The sequence below is a fragment of the Melopsittacus undulatus genome, chromosome 5, assembly GCF_012275295.1.
Source record: "Melopsittacus undulatus isolate bMelUnd1 chromosome 5, bMelUnd1.mat.Z, whole genome shotgun sequence".
In the NCBI taxonomy this organism is placed as follows: domain Eukaryota; kingdom Metazoa; phylum Chordata; class Aves; order Psittaciformes; family Psittaculidae; genus Melopsittacus; species Melopsittacus undulatus.
The window spans coordinates 42,741,956-42,756,381 of record NC_047531.1 but is presented as its reverse complement, the minus strand read 5'-3'; the positions used below and the strand labels follow the sequence as shown (position 1 = coordinate 42,756,381).

Below are 14,426 nucleotides of genomic sequence, written 5' to 3'. Positions count from 1 at the left end.
GGGTGGTGGGAGTTGCGGAGGCGGGGCCTTAGCCGCTGCCTCCGCCCCCAAGCTGCCCTCTTGCAGCTCAGGATAGGCTTCCCGTGAAAAGCTGGCTGGACCACTTTCCCCGCTACCTGCCCCAGGGGAGAGTCCGGCTGTTCTGCCTGTCTCGACCGGGATCGGACTCCAGCCCCGTGCTGCCACTCGGCTCTTGCCCGAATTCAGTCTGCGCAACCTTTCGCTTCTCTCCCCTCCCGTCCTTGCCTTTCCAGCCCCGCGCAAGTGATTGTTCCGTAGCAGGTCTATGTTTTCGTTAGCGGCAGGAGAGGCAGCCCCGGTAGCGTCTAGACTCTCCCCATTCTCTGCGGCAAAATCCTACCAATCCGCGTTCTTGCTCCTACAGCTCCTCCCAGGCTTTGGGCTATTCATGTGCTGCTGCTTTATTTTTCCTTTGCCAGTGTTTGCCTGCAGAGAGAGCCTCCATGTGTATATTTATATAATCTCTGCCAACCTTGTCCCCTTCGATCTACAGCTGCTTTCTGTTCGTAAGTCCCTCTACATGTTGCTCAAGAGGAGGGGAAGGAAACTCTTCAGCCTCGTGATAAGGAGAAGGGTTTTTCTCCTCTTTTTTAAAATTTAATGTAGCATTTCTTTCGTGCAGACTAAAACGTAATCTTTTTTGGGGGGTGGTAGTGGTGGTTTGGGTTTTCTTTCTTCTTTGAGCACATGCACACAAACCCATGCTTACATCTGTCCTGCCTTTACCTATCAAGCATATTTTTGACCATTTCGAGAAAAGCTTAAAGCTGATAGAATTCTAAGAGAACAGATGTAAAGAAACAGGATAAGTTTCAACATCATGTTCTGGGAATCCTGTCTACTGGGGAAGCAACAGATCTGGTAGTACTCAGCTCCTAAATAGAAACAAAAGCCTGTTACGGCACTCCCCCAGTGATGCCCGAGTTATCTCTTTGCTAATCACATGCCATTTAAAATAGAAATGTTACTAATTTCTAATTGTTAACAACAACAGATCAGTGTTCTACTACCATGAACATTCCTGATTTTTTGCACTCATTCAAATTGGTAAACTTTACTTTCTCACATATGTAATAGTCAACTAATTTATATTGAAATTAAACATAATTTCACAATTAAAAACAAAATCATTTTGGGCTCCTTTGGGCTTTTTTGTTTTTATGTCACAAGTTTTCATATATTTCTAGTGATCTGAAGACTCAAAACATTTTTTCCATTTAATAAAGATATTTTGAAATAAATATGTCTTCAGGAATGTGAAAATCAGAATCTCCTTCAAAAACTTGTCAGGGATTTTATTTTCATGTGGTTTCTGGTTTAATTTGTATTTGTCTTCATATTCTGAGAACTCACAGCATTATTAAAGATTTTCACTGGCATTTTTAAATGAAACTTCTTTGAAAAACAGGGGAAAACAAACTAAACACGTGTTTCAGAAGCAAACTTCCCACCTCTCTACATCTTTCTTATTATAATGGTTCACACTTTTTTAGGATAAGAAATTTACTTTTTCTTTTTTTCTTCCTTTACTACCCCCTCCAGCATACCTGAGAAAGTGTGCTAGATACATGTGTAAAAAGAAAATTTATATATTTTTAGAAGATATCTATATTTCTACATACAACACCTTTTTCAAACATCAGGTATCAGAGTTGGGTTTGTTTGGGTTTTGGTTGGTTTGTGGGTTTTTATTTATTTAAATGTCTGTTATAGTTTAGGTCTATTTCCATTTTCTTCCTCACCAAACAACCTGGTTCAAAACTCTTAAGTGTTCTGTTATGAAATTGGGTAAATCTGTACCTTGTATATATATATATAGCATCTATCTGACAATTGAGGTAACCGCTCATCTTGGAATTGTAACTATAACATTTAAGGAACTGTCATAGTCCATTTGACAGCATCCCCCACCCCTCCCCCCAGTAATAAAACTGTCATTGCTTCTCTGCTTAGTCACTTTGAAAACACCCCCAGTCAGCTTTTGGTTGGATTCCTACATTTAAACACAAGTTGTCTACAGTCAAGCAAAGGATCTGTTGGTATATGTGTGTCAGCCTCCAGTTAGATAAATCTCTAATTTTTACAAAACAAATGCAATTAACAACTCCAAAATACGAATCAGAATGTTAAGTAAAAGCATCCATAGGATTTGTGGATAAATGAAACAGCCATGGAAAGATATTCTGAGGAGGAGAATGGCCACAAAGTCATCCGTTTTGCAACAGCACACAATTGATGAAGCCCCATGGAACGTCTCAGGGAGGTTCTAGCAGCTCTGATTTATATTCCTAGGGGACATGGGTGGGGGTGCCTGTGCTGTATAGCATAGTAGTGGAGTTCTGCATCTGTACTGACACACTGGTAAATGAGCCAAAACTTTAAACTGCACTTTTAGTTTAATTGTTCATAAGTAGTATCTCTTAAATGTTACTTCTAACATGCAAGGAAAGAAAAAAAAATCAAACCAGCCTCCCCAAAACTCTTCAGGATACAAAGTATCAGTATATGGAAGTATTCTTAAAATACAATGTATACAAGGGTTCATAAAATAGAGGCATTTCAAAATACACTGTAATTTAATTTTAAGGCCAGTAATTTCTCTGAGTTAAGCTCCGAGTCCACAAGTACATTACAACACTGTCATACTGTGTTAAAATCTATGGGAGCATACAGAGTATTTGCTAAAAATTGTCCTCTAGAGCAATTTATTATTTCTAAATGGCCTCACAGGTTGAAGCTCTTATGGGTCTGCATAGTGTATGGCTTTCCTGGTTCCTTCTGATGGTATGCTTGGGATAACATACAAAAGCACAGGTGCAGAGAGAAGGGAAATACTCATAATTATCTCAAACATTTATGATATAGGGTAAGCATGCAAGGAAATGTCAGAAGATCTTCAGAAATGTATAGTGATAAGCCAGGATAAAGGGAAAAGAGAGCAGCAAAAGGGATATTCAGATTAGAGTAGCTTTTCAAGTAACTTAACTAAATTTAATCTCCACATGTGCATCAGAACAGATGGCACAACACCAGTTGCTGATGTATAAAGGTGGGGTAATTATGCCCAGCACATTTTCTTCCCAGTCCTATACTAGCAAATTGGCACAGTGCTGGGGGGTAAAAGCCTGCAAGATAGGGAATCAATTAATAGAATCATAGAACCATAGAACAGTTAGGACTGGAAAGGACCTCAAGATCATCTAGTTCCAACCCCCCTGCCATGGGCAGGGACACTTCACACTAAACCATATCACCCAAGGCTTCATCCAACCTGGTCTTGAACACTGCCAGGGATGGAGCATTCACTACCTCCCTGGGCAACCCATTCCAGTACCTCACCACCCTAACAGTAAAGAATTTCTTCCTTAGATCCAGTCTAAACCTCTGCTGTTTAACCCATTACCCCTTGTCCTATCACTACAGTACCTAATGAATAGTCCCTCACCAGCATCCCTGTAGGCCCCCTTCAAATACTGGAAGGCTGCTATGAGGTCTCCATGCAGCCTTCTCTTCTCCAGGCTGAGCAGACCCAACTTTCTCAGCCTGTCTTCATATGGGAGGTTCTCCAGTCCCGTGATCATCCTCGTGGCCTCCTCTGGACTTGTTCCAACAGCTCCATGTCCTATTTATGTTGAGGACACCAGAACTGCACACAATACTCCAAGTGAGGTCTCACAAGAGCAGAGTAGAGGGGCAGGATCACCTCCTTCGACCTGCGGGTCATGCTCCTTTTGATGCAGCCCAGGATTCAGTTGGCTTTCTGGGCTGTAAGCGCACACTGAAGCTGGTTCATGTTCATTTTCTCATTGACTAACACCCCCAAGTCCTTCTCCGCAGGACTACCATGAACTTCCTTTTTGCCCAACCTGTAGCTGTGCCTGGGATTGCTCCGACCCACGTGTAGGACCTTGCACTTAGCATGGTTAAACTTCATGAGGTTGGCATCAGCCCACCTCACAAGTGTGTCAAGGTCCCTCTGAATGGCATTCCTTCCCTCTAGCGTATCAACAGAACCACACAGCTTGGTATCATCGGCAAACTTGCTGAGGGCACACTCAATTCCATTGTCCATGTCACTGACAAAGATGTTAAACAAGACCGGTCCCAACACCAATCCCTGAGGGACACCACTCGTTACTGGTTTCCAGCTGGACATTGAACCGTTGACCACAACTCTTTGAGTGCAACCATCCAGCCAGTTCTTTATCCACCGAGTGCTCCACCTATCAAATTGATGACACTCCAATTTAGAGACAAGAATGTCATGTGGGACAGTGTTGAATGCTTTGCACAAGTCCAGGTAGATGAGGTCAACTGCTCCACCCCTGTCCATCACTTTTGTAGCCTCATCATAGAAGGCCACCAAATTGGTCAGGCAGGATTTCCCCCTAGTGAAGCCATGCTGGCTGTCACCAAGCACCTCGTGTTTTTTTTTTTTTTTTTTTTCATGTGCCCTAGCATGCCTTCCAAGAGAATCTGCTCCCAGATTTTGCCAGGCACAGAGGTGAGACTGACTGGTCTGTAATTCCCCAGGTCATCCATTTTCCCCTTCTTGAAAATGGGGGTTATATTTCCCTTTTTTCAGTCATCAGGAACTTCACCTGTCTGCCATGATTTGTCAAATATGATGGCCAGTGGCTTTGCAACTTCATTTGCCAGCTCCTTCAGGACCCACAGATGGATTTCATCAGGTCCCATGGACTTGTGTACGTTCAGGTTCTTAAGATGGTCTCAAACCAGATCCTCTCGTACAGTGGGCCCAAGGTCTAGGTTTTCTTAAAATTAAGCCAAACTACCACTGCCTGGAAATTGCATAAGAAGTAGCTTTTTCTCTGTGGTTAACTACTCATAGTTTGGGTTAGAAGGGACCTTCAAAGGTCACCTAGTCCAATCCCTCTTCAATGATCAGAGACACCCTCAACTAGAGCAGATAGCTCAGAACCACAACCTGCCTGGCCTTGAATGTCTCCTGGGATGGTGCATCCACCAGCTCTGGGCCTTCTGTGACAGTATTTGACCACCCTCATTGTAAAAAAATTATTCCTCACACCCAGCCTGAATCTCCCCTCTTTCAGTTTAAAACCATTGCCCCCTATCCTATCACAACAGGCCCTGCTGTGAAGTCTGTCACCATATTTCTTATAGGCCCATTTTAAGTACTGAACTATTAACTGATGTTAAAAAAAAAAGGGGGGGGGGGAAGGAGAAAGGAGGGGAATCCTCAATAGCTAATATGTGCTGCATCAAAGCTTAATGCAAGAACTCAAAAAAGAGGGGAAAACATTTTTATTTCAACACAAAAGTGATTTAAATTCCATATCCTAACATACACATTCAAAAGACCAAGTCTGCAAGTGGGCAGGACAGTATCTTTTGCAGAGACAGGACAAGGCTTATTTGCTATGTCCTCCAGATAGTCTCCAGGGAGGGAGAAGTGATGGCTACAATATGCTCATCTTTGAATGATCCTCTGTATCATTCAGAAGCTAGCAGCAATTCTAGTATTCTGTCTCTCCAACTTCTAACATTTCTGCGACCATTAGAATTTATTCACCAACTGTTATCTCTATATCCAAATGCCTTATTGGTCCAGTGCTGATTGTTATCTTCTTCTGTCTTCTCTCAATTACTTTAATTTATGCTGCCCCTTGCTTTATGCATTGCTTTGTTTTCACAGACTGGATGTCTCAGACAAGCTGCAGGAAGATTTGGGTTCTGTTATCTAGGTGCAATCCTTATGCTCTATACCTAAAATTATTCTTCTGTTCTTCTTTCTGGTGCATGTATATACTACCCATTTCCAGGATTCTGGGAATAGCTGGTTTTTTTCAGATGTTTTACACAGATATTCATTCTCCCTCTCCATCTCACTATTTCAGTTACTAATGCTGTATGAATACTCACTGAAGTTGTAAAGGCCACCACTCTTTTCTAAGAGAATTTAAGGCTTCAGCTACAGTATAGTGAAGCTCACCAAACATTAGGGGAGTGTCTTCTGTAACACTGCTGCACACTGCACTCTATACTGCCACCTGGGACATTAGGACACTCCTACAGTGGGGGGTAAGTTTTCAGACTGCAACCTGTGTGCTAGGGGACTTTGCCACAGTGCTGTCCTATAACTATCCCTGGATAAAGAAGATTAGAGAGTCTGGAAATGTCTCCTCTCTTGGAATTTCACATTAAGAAGAACTTTTTTGTGCTGGTAAGCAGTACGTGCTCTTGTTCTTTGGATTCTAAAGTATGTTATTTTCCTGACTTTTAAAAAGGTGTGGAAATGCAATGTGGACCCAATTTTAGAAATAAGGCAATACACCTTTTACAATATACAAACACTATAACAACACAATTTTCTAACTAGAAGAGTTTGTCTCTCAAAGCCAGGATATCAAACTGAGCTTACAGTTTTCATTGAGACAATTTAAACACTACATCCCAAATGCTGCTGAATCTTGTGAACCTTGACCAAAGAATATGAGGTGCTTTATGTAAGATAAATCGTCGTGACTTTTGTACAATGCCAATTGTAAACAGAGAGGGATGTTTGGGTTGAAAGTATCTGAAATTAACAGATGCTCAGGATGAGCTTTAGCTAAGCTGACTGATAAGAATGATAAGAATTTAACTATATCAGCAGTGTTGCCAAATCCTAAAAACTGGCGTAAACATCTATCTACTGTGCATGCTTCAAAGACTACTGGAACAGGAATTCAAGAAGCAGACAAGTGATGAAGACTGTTGGAAAAAGTAAAACGACCCCCAAAGACCACCAGAATGGCTGTAAAGCTTGAAAATGGACAACAGATGGCAGCAAAGACAGTGAAATAACAGTCTAAGACTAAGCGTGCTTAAGTTAATGACTTCCAAAAATTGTAATACATATGCATTAACCTTGTAAACTTAAGCAAAGCAAGCACAACCAGTCGTTGGAAGCCCTTATGGAGGAGAATCCCCATTGCGGCCCCGGCACTGAAATAAAGAATGCCTGATTAACAGTAGCTAATAATTGCTGTCGAGTGTATTTCTTTGTTTCAGCTAGATCAACATCTCCTGCAAAAAGTAAAGAAATGCTGCTGGACTTTTCTGATACAGGAGGAACCTCCATTTCTACTCTCACTTTGATTTAGGAAAACTCACACTAGGTCATCTCTGTGTATTTTGGATTAAAAAAGTGTTACATGAAAACAGGATAACCATCTATGGCAAATTCAGCTTTATCTCTAAATCATAGTGTATTTGGGTTTTGTTTTGGCAAATACCTCCTAAGGTCAATTCTGTATCAGACTTAACTGATAAACAGTTTCTCTGAATTTTATAGAAAGTTCAAGGTGTTTTTCAATTCCTTAAGTAGTTTGTCTTTGTTCACAAAACCCCAACTTAATTAAATACTCCTGATACCTGTTCTTAGTTACACCTTATGAAATTATTTCCCACACACACCCCCTTTGGGATTTTTGTTGTTGTTCCTTTTTAGTTAAGAGATTTAATACCATATGCAAACTATGATTCCAGATAGGATTTATCACTTGTGTAAGAAGGGAAAAGTGATGCCCACTGCCCACTGCATAAGCTAGCTTCCTACCATCCCTCATAGCAATAGTACAGCTATCTGCAGCTGTTATAGACTTAAAAATTCAGCTTTAACATTTTAATTATTAGCCTGGTCCAGTAGTACAAACTATTATAGACTATTAGTGTTTTCTCATAATGTATCAGACCCCAAAACAACTTCAGACTCAGGCATTGTGATTCAGGGCTCATACAAGTTCACCCTTCCTGCAAACGCCTTACACATCTGTTTCTTTTTCAGCTGCTAGTGTTTGCTCCCCTCCCCCCCCTTCCATTTTTTTTTTGCAGTTCAAGCATGCAACTCTCCAAATGAGCCCAAATAATACTATATTTATTAAAAGAGCCCAACATCTTCAAGAGACTAGAGCAAAACTAATGGAAATAAAGGAAAATAAAGCCTATTTCCTTATCTTACCCCTCAAAAACCATTTATTTCTTGAACCTGAAAAAACAAGAGCATCATTTTTCCTAAACTGCTGTTGAAATTTAAGTATCCTGACTGTTGGCATATAACTAATATCAACCTTATAAAATATTAAAATAAATATTTTACTTAAATTATTAGCAATTTTATAAAAGACACATGATAAAAAAAGGTTTAGATAAATAACTAAATTCCACAGAAAGCAACAGGAAACAAGTTTGCTTTCACTAAGACTCATTTCTGCAGTCATTTTGGAAATCGGTTACTAAAAAAAAAAAAAAAAAACAAACAAAAAAAACCACACAAACAACCCAAAATGCTTTTCTGAAATACACAAATCCTACATCAATGAACAAATTAGGGGCATGGGGAATTAATTGCAGAGACTATCTTAATTTCCAGAGTATTATTCCCAATACATTCCCCCCTTCCTTTTACTCTTCGGAGAAGTAGCAGAAAATGGCTGAAAATGACAAAAATAAGGGAAAGGAAATGGTGCGTGGAGTTACTTCATTGGTCAGATTTTGCTGCAGCGCCCAAGTTCTTCACACAGAGAAAGAAAGATTTCCTGCGCTGGGGTGTATCGGCAGTTAACAGAAAACCAAGGTTTCTGCAGTGTGAGGCTTTCCAAGCGAAATATTGCATCTAAGCTATTCTGTAGGCCCTTATTGCTGATTTAGAGTGAAGGCTGTGCTCTACTCAATTCAACCGCTTCTTAAAGGTGCAGCTACTCGTTTGTTGCAGTGACTTTATTTTTAAACACTTCAGTGGAACAGTTAGACTTTCCCAAATTACACATAAAGGACTAGCAGAATGAAATAAATAAGTGAGAAAATGCGACAGAAAGTCAAAGATTGTTTTGGAACTCTATATTTTTCAGGCACTAACTACAGAGCTATCAAGGAGGACAGCAGAGGCTTTGCAGCTGAACTTACAATCAAGGAAAAAACATGTTTTCCAGGTAGGTTAAATAAAAAAATTCTAAATATGACATATGAAAGAGTCTCTATTTAAAAATAATTCTAGACTCGATGACAAGATTCTAGTCACCAATACTCCTTGGAAAACACTTCCTTTGTGCTCAGTTCAGCAAATATTGTCAGACCCCTGAACACAGATGGGAGACAATTTATATAAACAGGCATCTCTAATAATTCACATAGGACACCAAGAAACATCAAAGATACCATGAGTGTTGTTCTAGAGAAGACACCAGAATAAAAGCACCCTGCTTTTGAAAGCAGTATCGTCAGAAGTTATACTCACCACAAAACCTACCCCAAGCTCTCTCTAGAAATACAAGGGTCATCGTAGGAATAACAGAATAATTTGAAAAGGAATTAAGGTGCCTGTGGCGGGGTGGGGGGTGGTGGGGGAGCTTACGTCAGGAAATATCAGACCACGAGTGATAAACCACTGAGTAAAACTACCAGCCAAGGCAGTGCCTTTCATGGAAAAGCGGTTAAAGGCTTCTTCTGCCACAAACCTTTCCTCCTCACCCACCCCACCAAAACAAACAAACAAATAGATGAAAAATAAATAAAAAAGGTTTGTTAAGAAAACTGCACTTCTGTCAGGACAATGAACCATAATATAGGAACATAATATAAGAACATCAAGAAAACATTGACAATAGACATAATCTGAATAAATTTTTCTAATGGAAATGCAGGAGAATTACTCTATTAAGTCATCTTTATGAATCCAAAGTTTGTATAAATGGTTTTAGTACACACCACCAGATAAATACAATTCATTTAGAGCTAAGTATCTGTTCATTCAGAAAAAGAAAGCCCAAAATAACAGCTGGTTTTGTAACAGCTAAACAGGGGTTTTTCACACTAAACTGGTGTGTCTTGACAAGATCACATCAGAATTAATTAACTACAAGAAACTTGTTTGGATTCCGTCAGAACCCATTAAAAACAAATTAAATTGCGACTCCCATACTTCACTCAGTACTTACTTGACAAGGTTGCAGGCCCTTGATCACTATAAAACTACCGGAAAAGCACAGGGAAAAGCATCACCTCGTACACAGAATTAAGAGGTTACAGCTCTCTTTAGTGGCCATGTGGTGGCTCTTAAAAGAGCCTTTGGGTTTTTTGATAGCCAGGCAGATGAACTTGTTAGCAGCTTAAGCGCGCTCGCCGCGAATGCGCCGCGCCAGCTGGATGTCCTTGGGCATGATGGTGACGCGCTTAGCGTGGATGGCACACAGGTTGGTGTCCTCGAAGAGCCCCACCAGGTAGGCCTCGCTCGCCTCCTGCAGCGCCATCACAGCAGAGCTCTGGAAGCGCAGGTCGGTCTTGAAGTCCTGCGCTATCTCACGCACCAGGCGCTGGAAGGGCAGCTTGCGGATCAGCAGCTCCGTCGACTTCTGGTAGCGCCGGATCTCGCGCAGCGCCACTGTGCCGGGACGGTACCGATGCGGCTTCTTCACGCCGCCCGTGGCCGGCGCGCTCTTGCGGGCCGCCTTGGTCGCCAGCTGCTTGCGGGGAGCCTTCCCGCCCGTGGACTTACGCGCCGTCTGCTTCGTGCGTGCCATCGGTACCGAAAAACGCTTCTCGAAGCTGAGCAATGAAAACCTGTCGCAAAGGCAGCCTCAGGGCCCCCTACTTATAGCCATCACTGCCCTGTGATTGGCCTGCCGGAAAGCACGAGCCCCATTGGATAGCTTGAAGGAATTGAAATGCCCGCCTCCTGGTACTAGTGGGATGGATTGTAACGGCTGCTTTTCGCTCCGCAGTCCCTTCTCTCAGTGAAGGCGGTGTTCCCGTCACTCACCCCATCCACCCTCCTGTTTTGCTCGCCGAAAGGAGCCGGTAGCTGCGCCGCGCTCCCGCCACAGTGGGACCTGCCAGTGAAACCGCAGTGTTTGCCCCGGCCCCGCAGCAGGCACTTTTGTCGCCGCCGCTGTCCACGTCGCGCATGAATTCAGTAGCCTTGAGAAAGGTTTTTTCTAAAGCCAGACTTACCAAGCACGTCCTGCACTATCTGCTTCGATAAAGCGCTGCCATTCACTTTTTCTTTTTTAAGCACCTCTTCTATTTTTCTACAACTTATTACCTACAATCTATGAGGAATCTATTCTTCTCTATCAAGAAGAGACAAAATAAGCTCTATGCTACTTCCACATAGTCTCGGGATGAATTAAACGATACCGATCTTTCTAGTTTCATTTCAGCTGTGCGCAGAACGACAAATTTCATGAAACATTGTATCCCAAATTTTGCGCATACGCAGACTAATCCAGACTGAGCTTTCCCAGTAAACAAGCCGCTCTGGCTTGCGGACAAGTTGCTGGAGATTGGCAGCTGAGGGTTAAAAGGGGCGATGGCGATTTATTAAAAATTGGAGAACTTGCATTACCATAAGGTTGTTTTGTACGAGATAAGCCTACTCAACCAGAAAAGCTTTATTTCATATCGAAATGTCCTCAAGGTTGCAGTGCATGTTTATCTGCACTTACTCAAAACCTAGGACAGTAACTTGAAAATGAGAAAGGGTAAAGTTTAATGGCTTTAGAACTCGATTAGGCTCTTAACATTTTCTTACAGACCTGCACAATAAACAGTCGGGGTGGGGAACACACAAGATGACGCGCTCATTAGTAGCACTTCAGCATTTTTCCTATGATCGAATGCTACTACCTGCACTCAGGAAAATACTAAATACAAGCACCACTCACCGAATACAGTGTGAACGACTCTTTTACTGAAAATGTGGGTGGCTCTTAAAAGAGCCTTTGGGTTATGCGATCCTTCCACCATTTACTTAGAGCTAGTGTACTTAGTGACAGCCTTGGTACCCTCAGAGACTGCGTGCTTGGCCAGCTCACCAGGCAGCAGGAGCCGCACGGCCGTCTGGATCTCCCGAGAAGTGATGGTGGAACGCTTGTTGTAGTGTGCCAGGCGGGAGGCTTCACCGGCGATGCGCTCGAAGATGTCGTTGACGAAGGAGTTCATGATGCCCATGGCCTTGGAGGAGATGCCCGTGTCGGGGTGCACCTGCTTCAGCACTTTGTACACATAGATGGAGTAGCTTTCCTTTCTAGTTTTTCTACGCTTCTTGTCACCCTTCTTCTGTGTCTTGGTGACAGCTTTCTTGGAGCCCTTCTTTGGAGCAGGAGCAGATTTTGCTGGTTCCGGCATTTTATAAGTCTGTCTCTACCCGTCTACTGCAGAAACGACGTAAATACACTACCGGCGTCCCCCTTATTTATAGGGACGGTATGCAAATAAGATGACTCAGTGCTGTTCCTTTCCATTGGACATTCCGCGTCTGTGATGTCAAACTACATGGCATCTTCGATTGGTAGCTCTTTCATCTCTCTTCCCATTGGTTAACATTACAATCTCAGTCTCCGCCAATCAAAAGTCCCACAGAACCCCAGAAGGAGGGGATAAAAAGGCCGCGTGGAAATTGCTGCTATTTTTCTTCTTTTTTCCTCACTTTTGCCTTTTTCTTTAGGTTTGGTTTTTGTTTTGGTTTTTTATTTACTTGTTTTGTTTGTGGTGGTATTCTTTCTTTTTAATCTTCGTTATGTCTGGACGCGGCAAACAGGGCGGGAAGGCGCGTGCCAAGGCTAAATCGCGCTCATCCCGGGCAGGCCTGCAGTTTCCTGTGGGCCGCGTCCACCGTTTGCTGCGGAAGGGCAACTACGCCGAACGGGTGGGCGCCGGCGCCCCAGTGTACCTGGCAGCCGTGCTGGAGTACCTGACGGCCGAGATCCTGGAGCTGGCGGGGAACGCGGCCCGCGACAACAAGAAGACGCGCATCATCCCGCGGCACCTGCAGCTCGCCATCCGCAACGACGAGGAGCTCAACAAGCTGCTGGGCAAGGTGACGATCGCGCAGGGTGGTGTGCTGCCCAACATCCAGGCCGTGCTGCTGCCCAAGAAGACCGACAGCCATAAAGCTAAAGCAAAGTAAAACTTGACAAACAACCCAAAGGCTCTTTTCAGAGCCACCCCATTTTCCTAGAAGGAGCTGGAACACCCGAGGTATTTTCAGTTTTATTTTGCTAGTTGGTAGATGTCTTTACCTGCCTTTTTTGTTTTGTAATAGTCATGTAAACGTTTCCTAATTTTACTCTTTTGAAAAGCCAATAAAAGGTGGCAGTTACAAGTTATGAATCTAACCTCCACATGGTTTAGGAGGGACGATCAGAGCAGGTCAAGGGTGTGCTTGCCACCCTTGTCTCAGCGGTGGTGGGTAGCAGCACCTCTCTAGCAGAGGCAGACTGAGTTCGGGGGGGGTGGCTGTACTCGACCACTGTGAGGGGCGGGGCCGCCTCCGGCTAATCGCTCAATTTTCAAACTCGGGTAGGGCTGGGGCGCGCTGTTTTCCACGCGCAGCTGCTGCTAGAGCCGTAGAGGGGAAAAGTACCCTGACCGCTTTGTGTGGAGCGGCTGCTTTGTCTACCTATTGAGGTTCTTATCTGCACTTCATGGCCCTCGGGCAATAGTGACAGAACTGTATTTCACTGGGTTGCAGTCCTGTAACCATCCCAGGGTGGTTTTCAAAGCACAGCATCAAGTATTACAAATTATTGGGGTGGCACTGGAAATTGTAATGCAGGATGACAAGGTAAACCAAAAGAGGGTCAACTATACTTTTCTGTAGCATGTGAGTGCTTGCTGAAGCCCTACGGAAAGTCATATATAATTGCAGCAGGGGATAGACATGTACTAGTCTAGACTTGAACTGATGCTTCAATCATTTTTTATTCTGACATGGGTGGCATTTAAAGGTGCTGTGGGGCTTTTCTGTAAAGGTTTCCTCTTAATGTACACCCTCCTGGGTTCTGCTTTCATTAGTGCCGCCTTTGAGAGATAGGTAGCATTAGTCGTCTTTTGGGGCCTCATTAGTGGCCACCGGCTGCTTAGGAATTTTGAAGTCCCCTTTAGCCCACTGCTCTCCTTGGTGGTGAACATAGCCCCGGATACAGGCTTGATGGAGGTGGGGCCTTGGGGTTTGGAGTCGCTCCTCATAACCTCCTTGGCAGCCGGAGCTAAGACAACGGGAAAAGCACCGGGTATGGCTGGGGACAGGAGAGGCCGCAATTTGTAGGGAGGTGCATCGGGGAGCCAGCTGTGCTGGAATATAGAGAAGGTTCTGCTCACTTTTGTTTTCTCCATATAGTTTATTCATTTGCTTTCAGTGTAAAGAAATATGTTGGGCAGATATAGATAAAACAGGCTTTTATTTCTTCCTATTCAGTAGTGTTTTATGAGGAAGAAAAAGCTGCGCAAAGGGTAGGCAGGAACGCGATTACAGAAACCTTCGAAGGAACTGCCTGGGGTAGGGAATGTTTCCTTTGTTCTTTAAAAACGCCCCCTGAGCACTAAGTAGAGAAAAACTGCTGCTTTTAGCAGTGTCCTGCCTCAGGAGGCACATAAGTGAGTCA

The 14,426-nt window shown here is 43.3% G+C and overlaps 2 protein-coding genes across 2 annotated transcripts; one reads left to right on the top strand and one right to left on the bottom strand.

Moving 5' to 3' along the window:
• Nucleotides 1-11,715: 11,715 nt before the first annotated feature.
• On the bottom strand, nucleotides 11,716-12,184 carry LOC101871916 (histone H2B 8). The gene has a single exon (XM_005150266.2). The coding sequence runs from the start codon at nucleotides 12,166-12,168 to the stop codon at nucleotides 11,788-11,790; it is 381 nt and encodes a 126-aa protein (XP_005150323.1). The 5' UTR covers nucleotides 12,169-12,184; the 3' UTR covers nucleotides 11,716-11,787.
• Nucleotides 12,185-12,525: 341 nt separating this feature from the next.
• Nucleotides 12,526-13,011, top strand: LOC101871745 (histone H2A-IV). The gene has a single exon (XM_005150265.3). The coding sequence runs from the start codon at nucleotides 12,560-12,562 to the stop codon at nucleotides 12,947-12,949; it is 390 nt and encodes a 129-aa protein (XP_005150322.1). The 5' UTR covers nucleotides 12,526-12,559; the 3' UTR covers nucleotides 12,950-13,011.
• Nucleotides 13,012-14,426: the final 1,415 nt, after the last annotated feature.

Coding starts and splice junctions, on each gene's coding strand:
- LOC101871916 (XM_005150266.2), bottom strand. CDS start 12,168: ATGCCGGAACCAGCAAAATCTGCTCCTGCTCCAAAGAAGGGCTCCAAG.
- LOC101871745 (XM_005150265.3), top strand. CDS start 12,560: ATGTCTGGACGCGGCAAACAGGGCGGGAAGGCGCGTGCCAAGGCTAAA.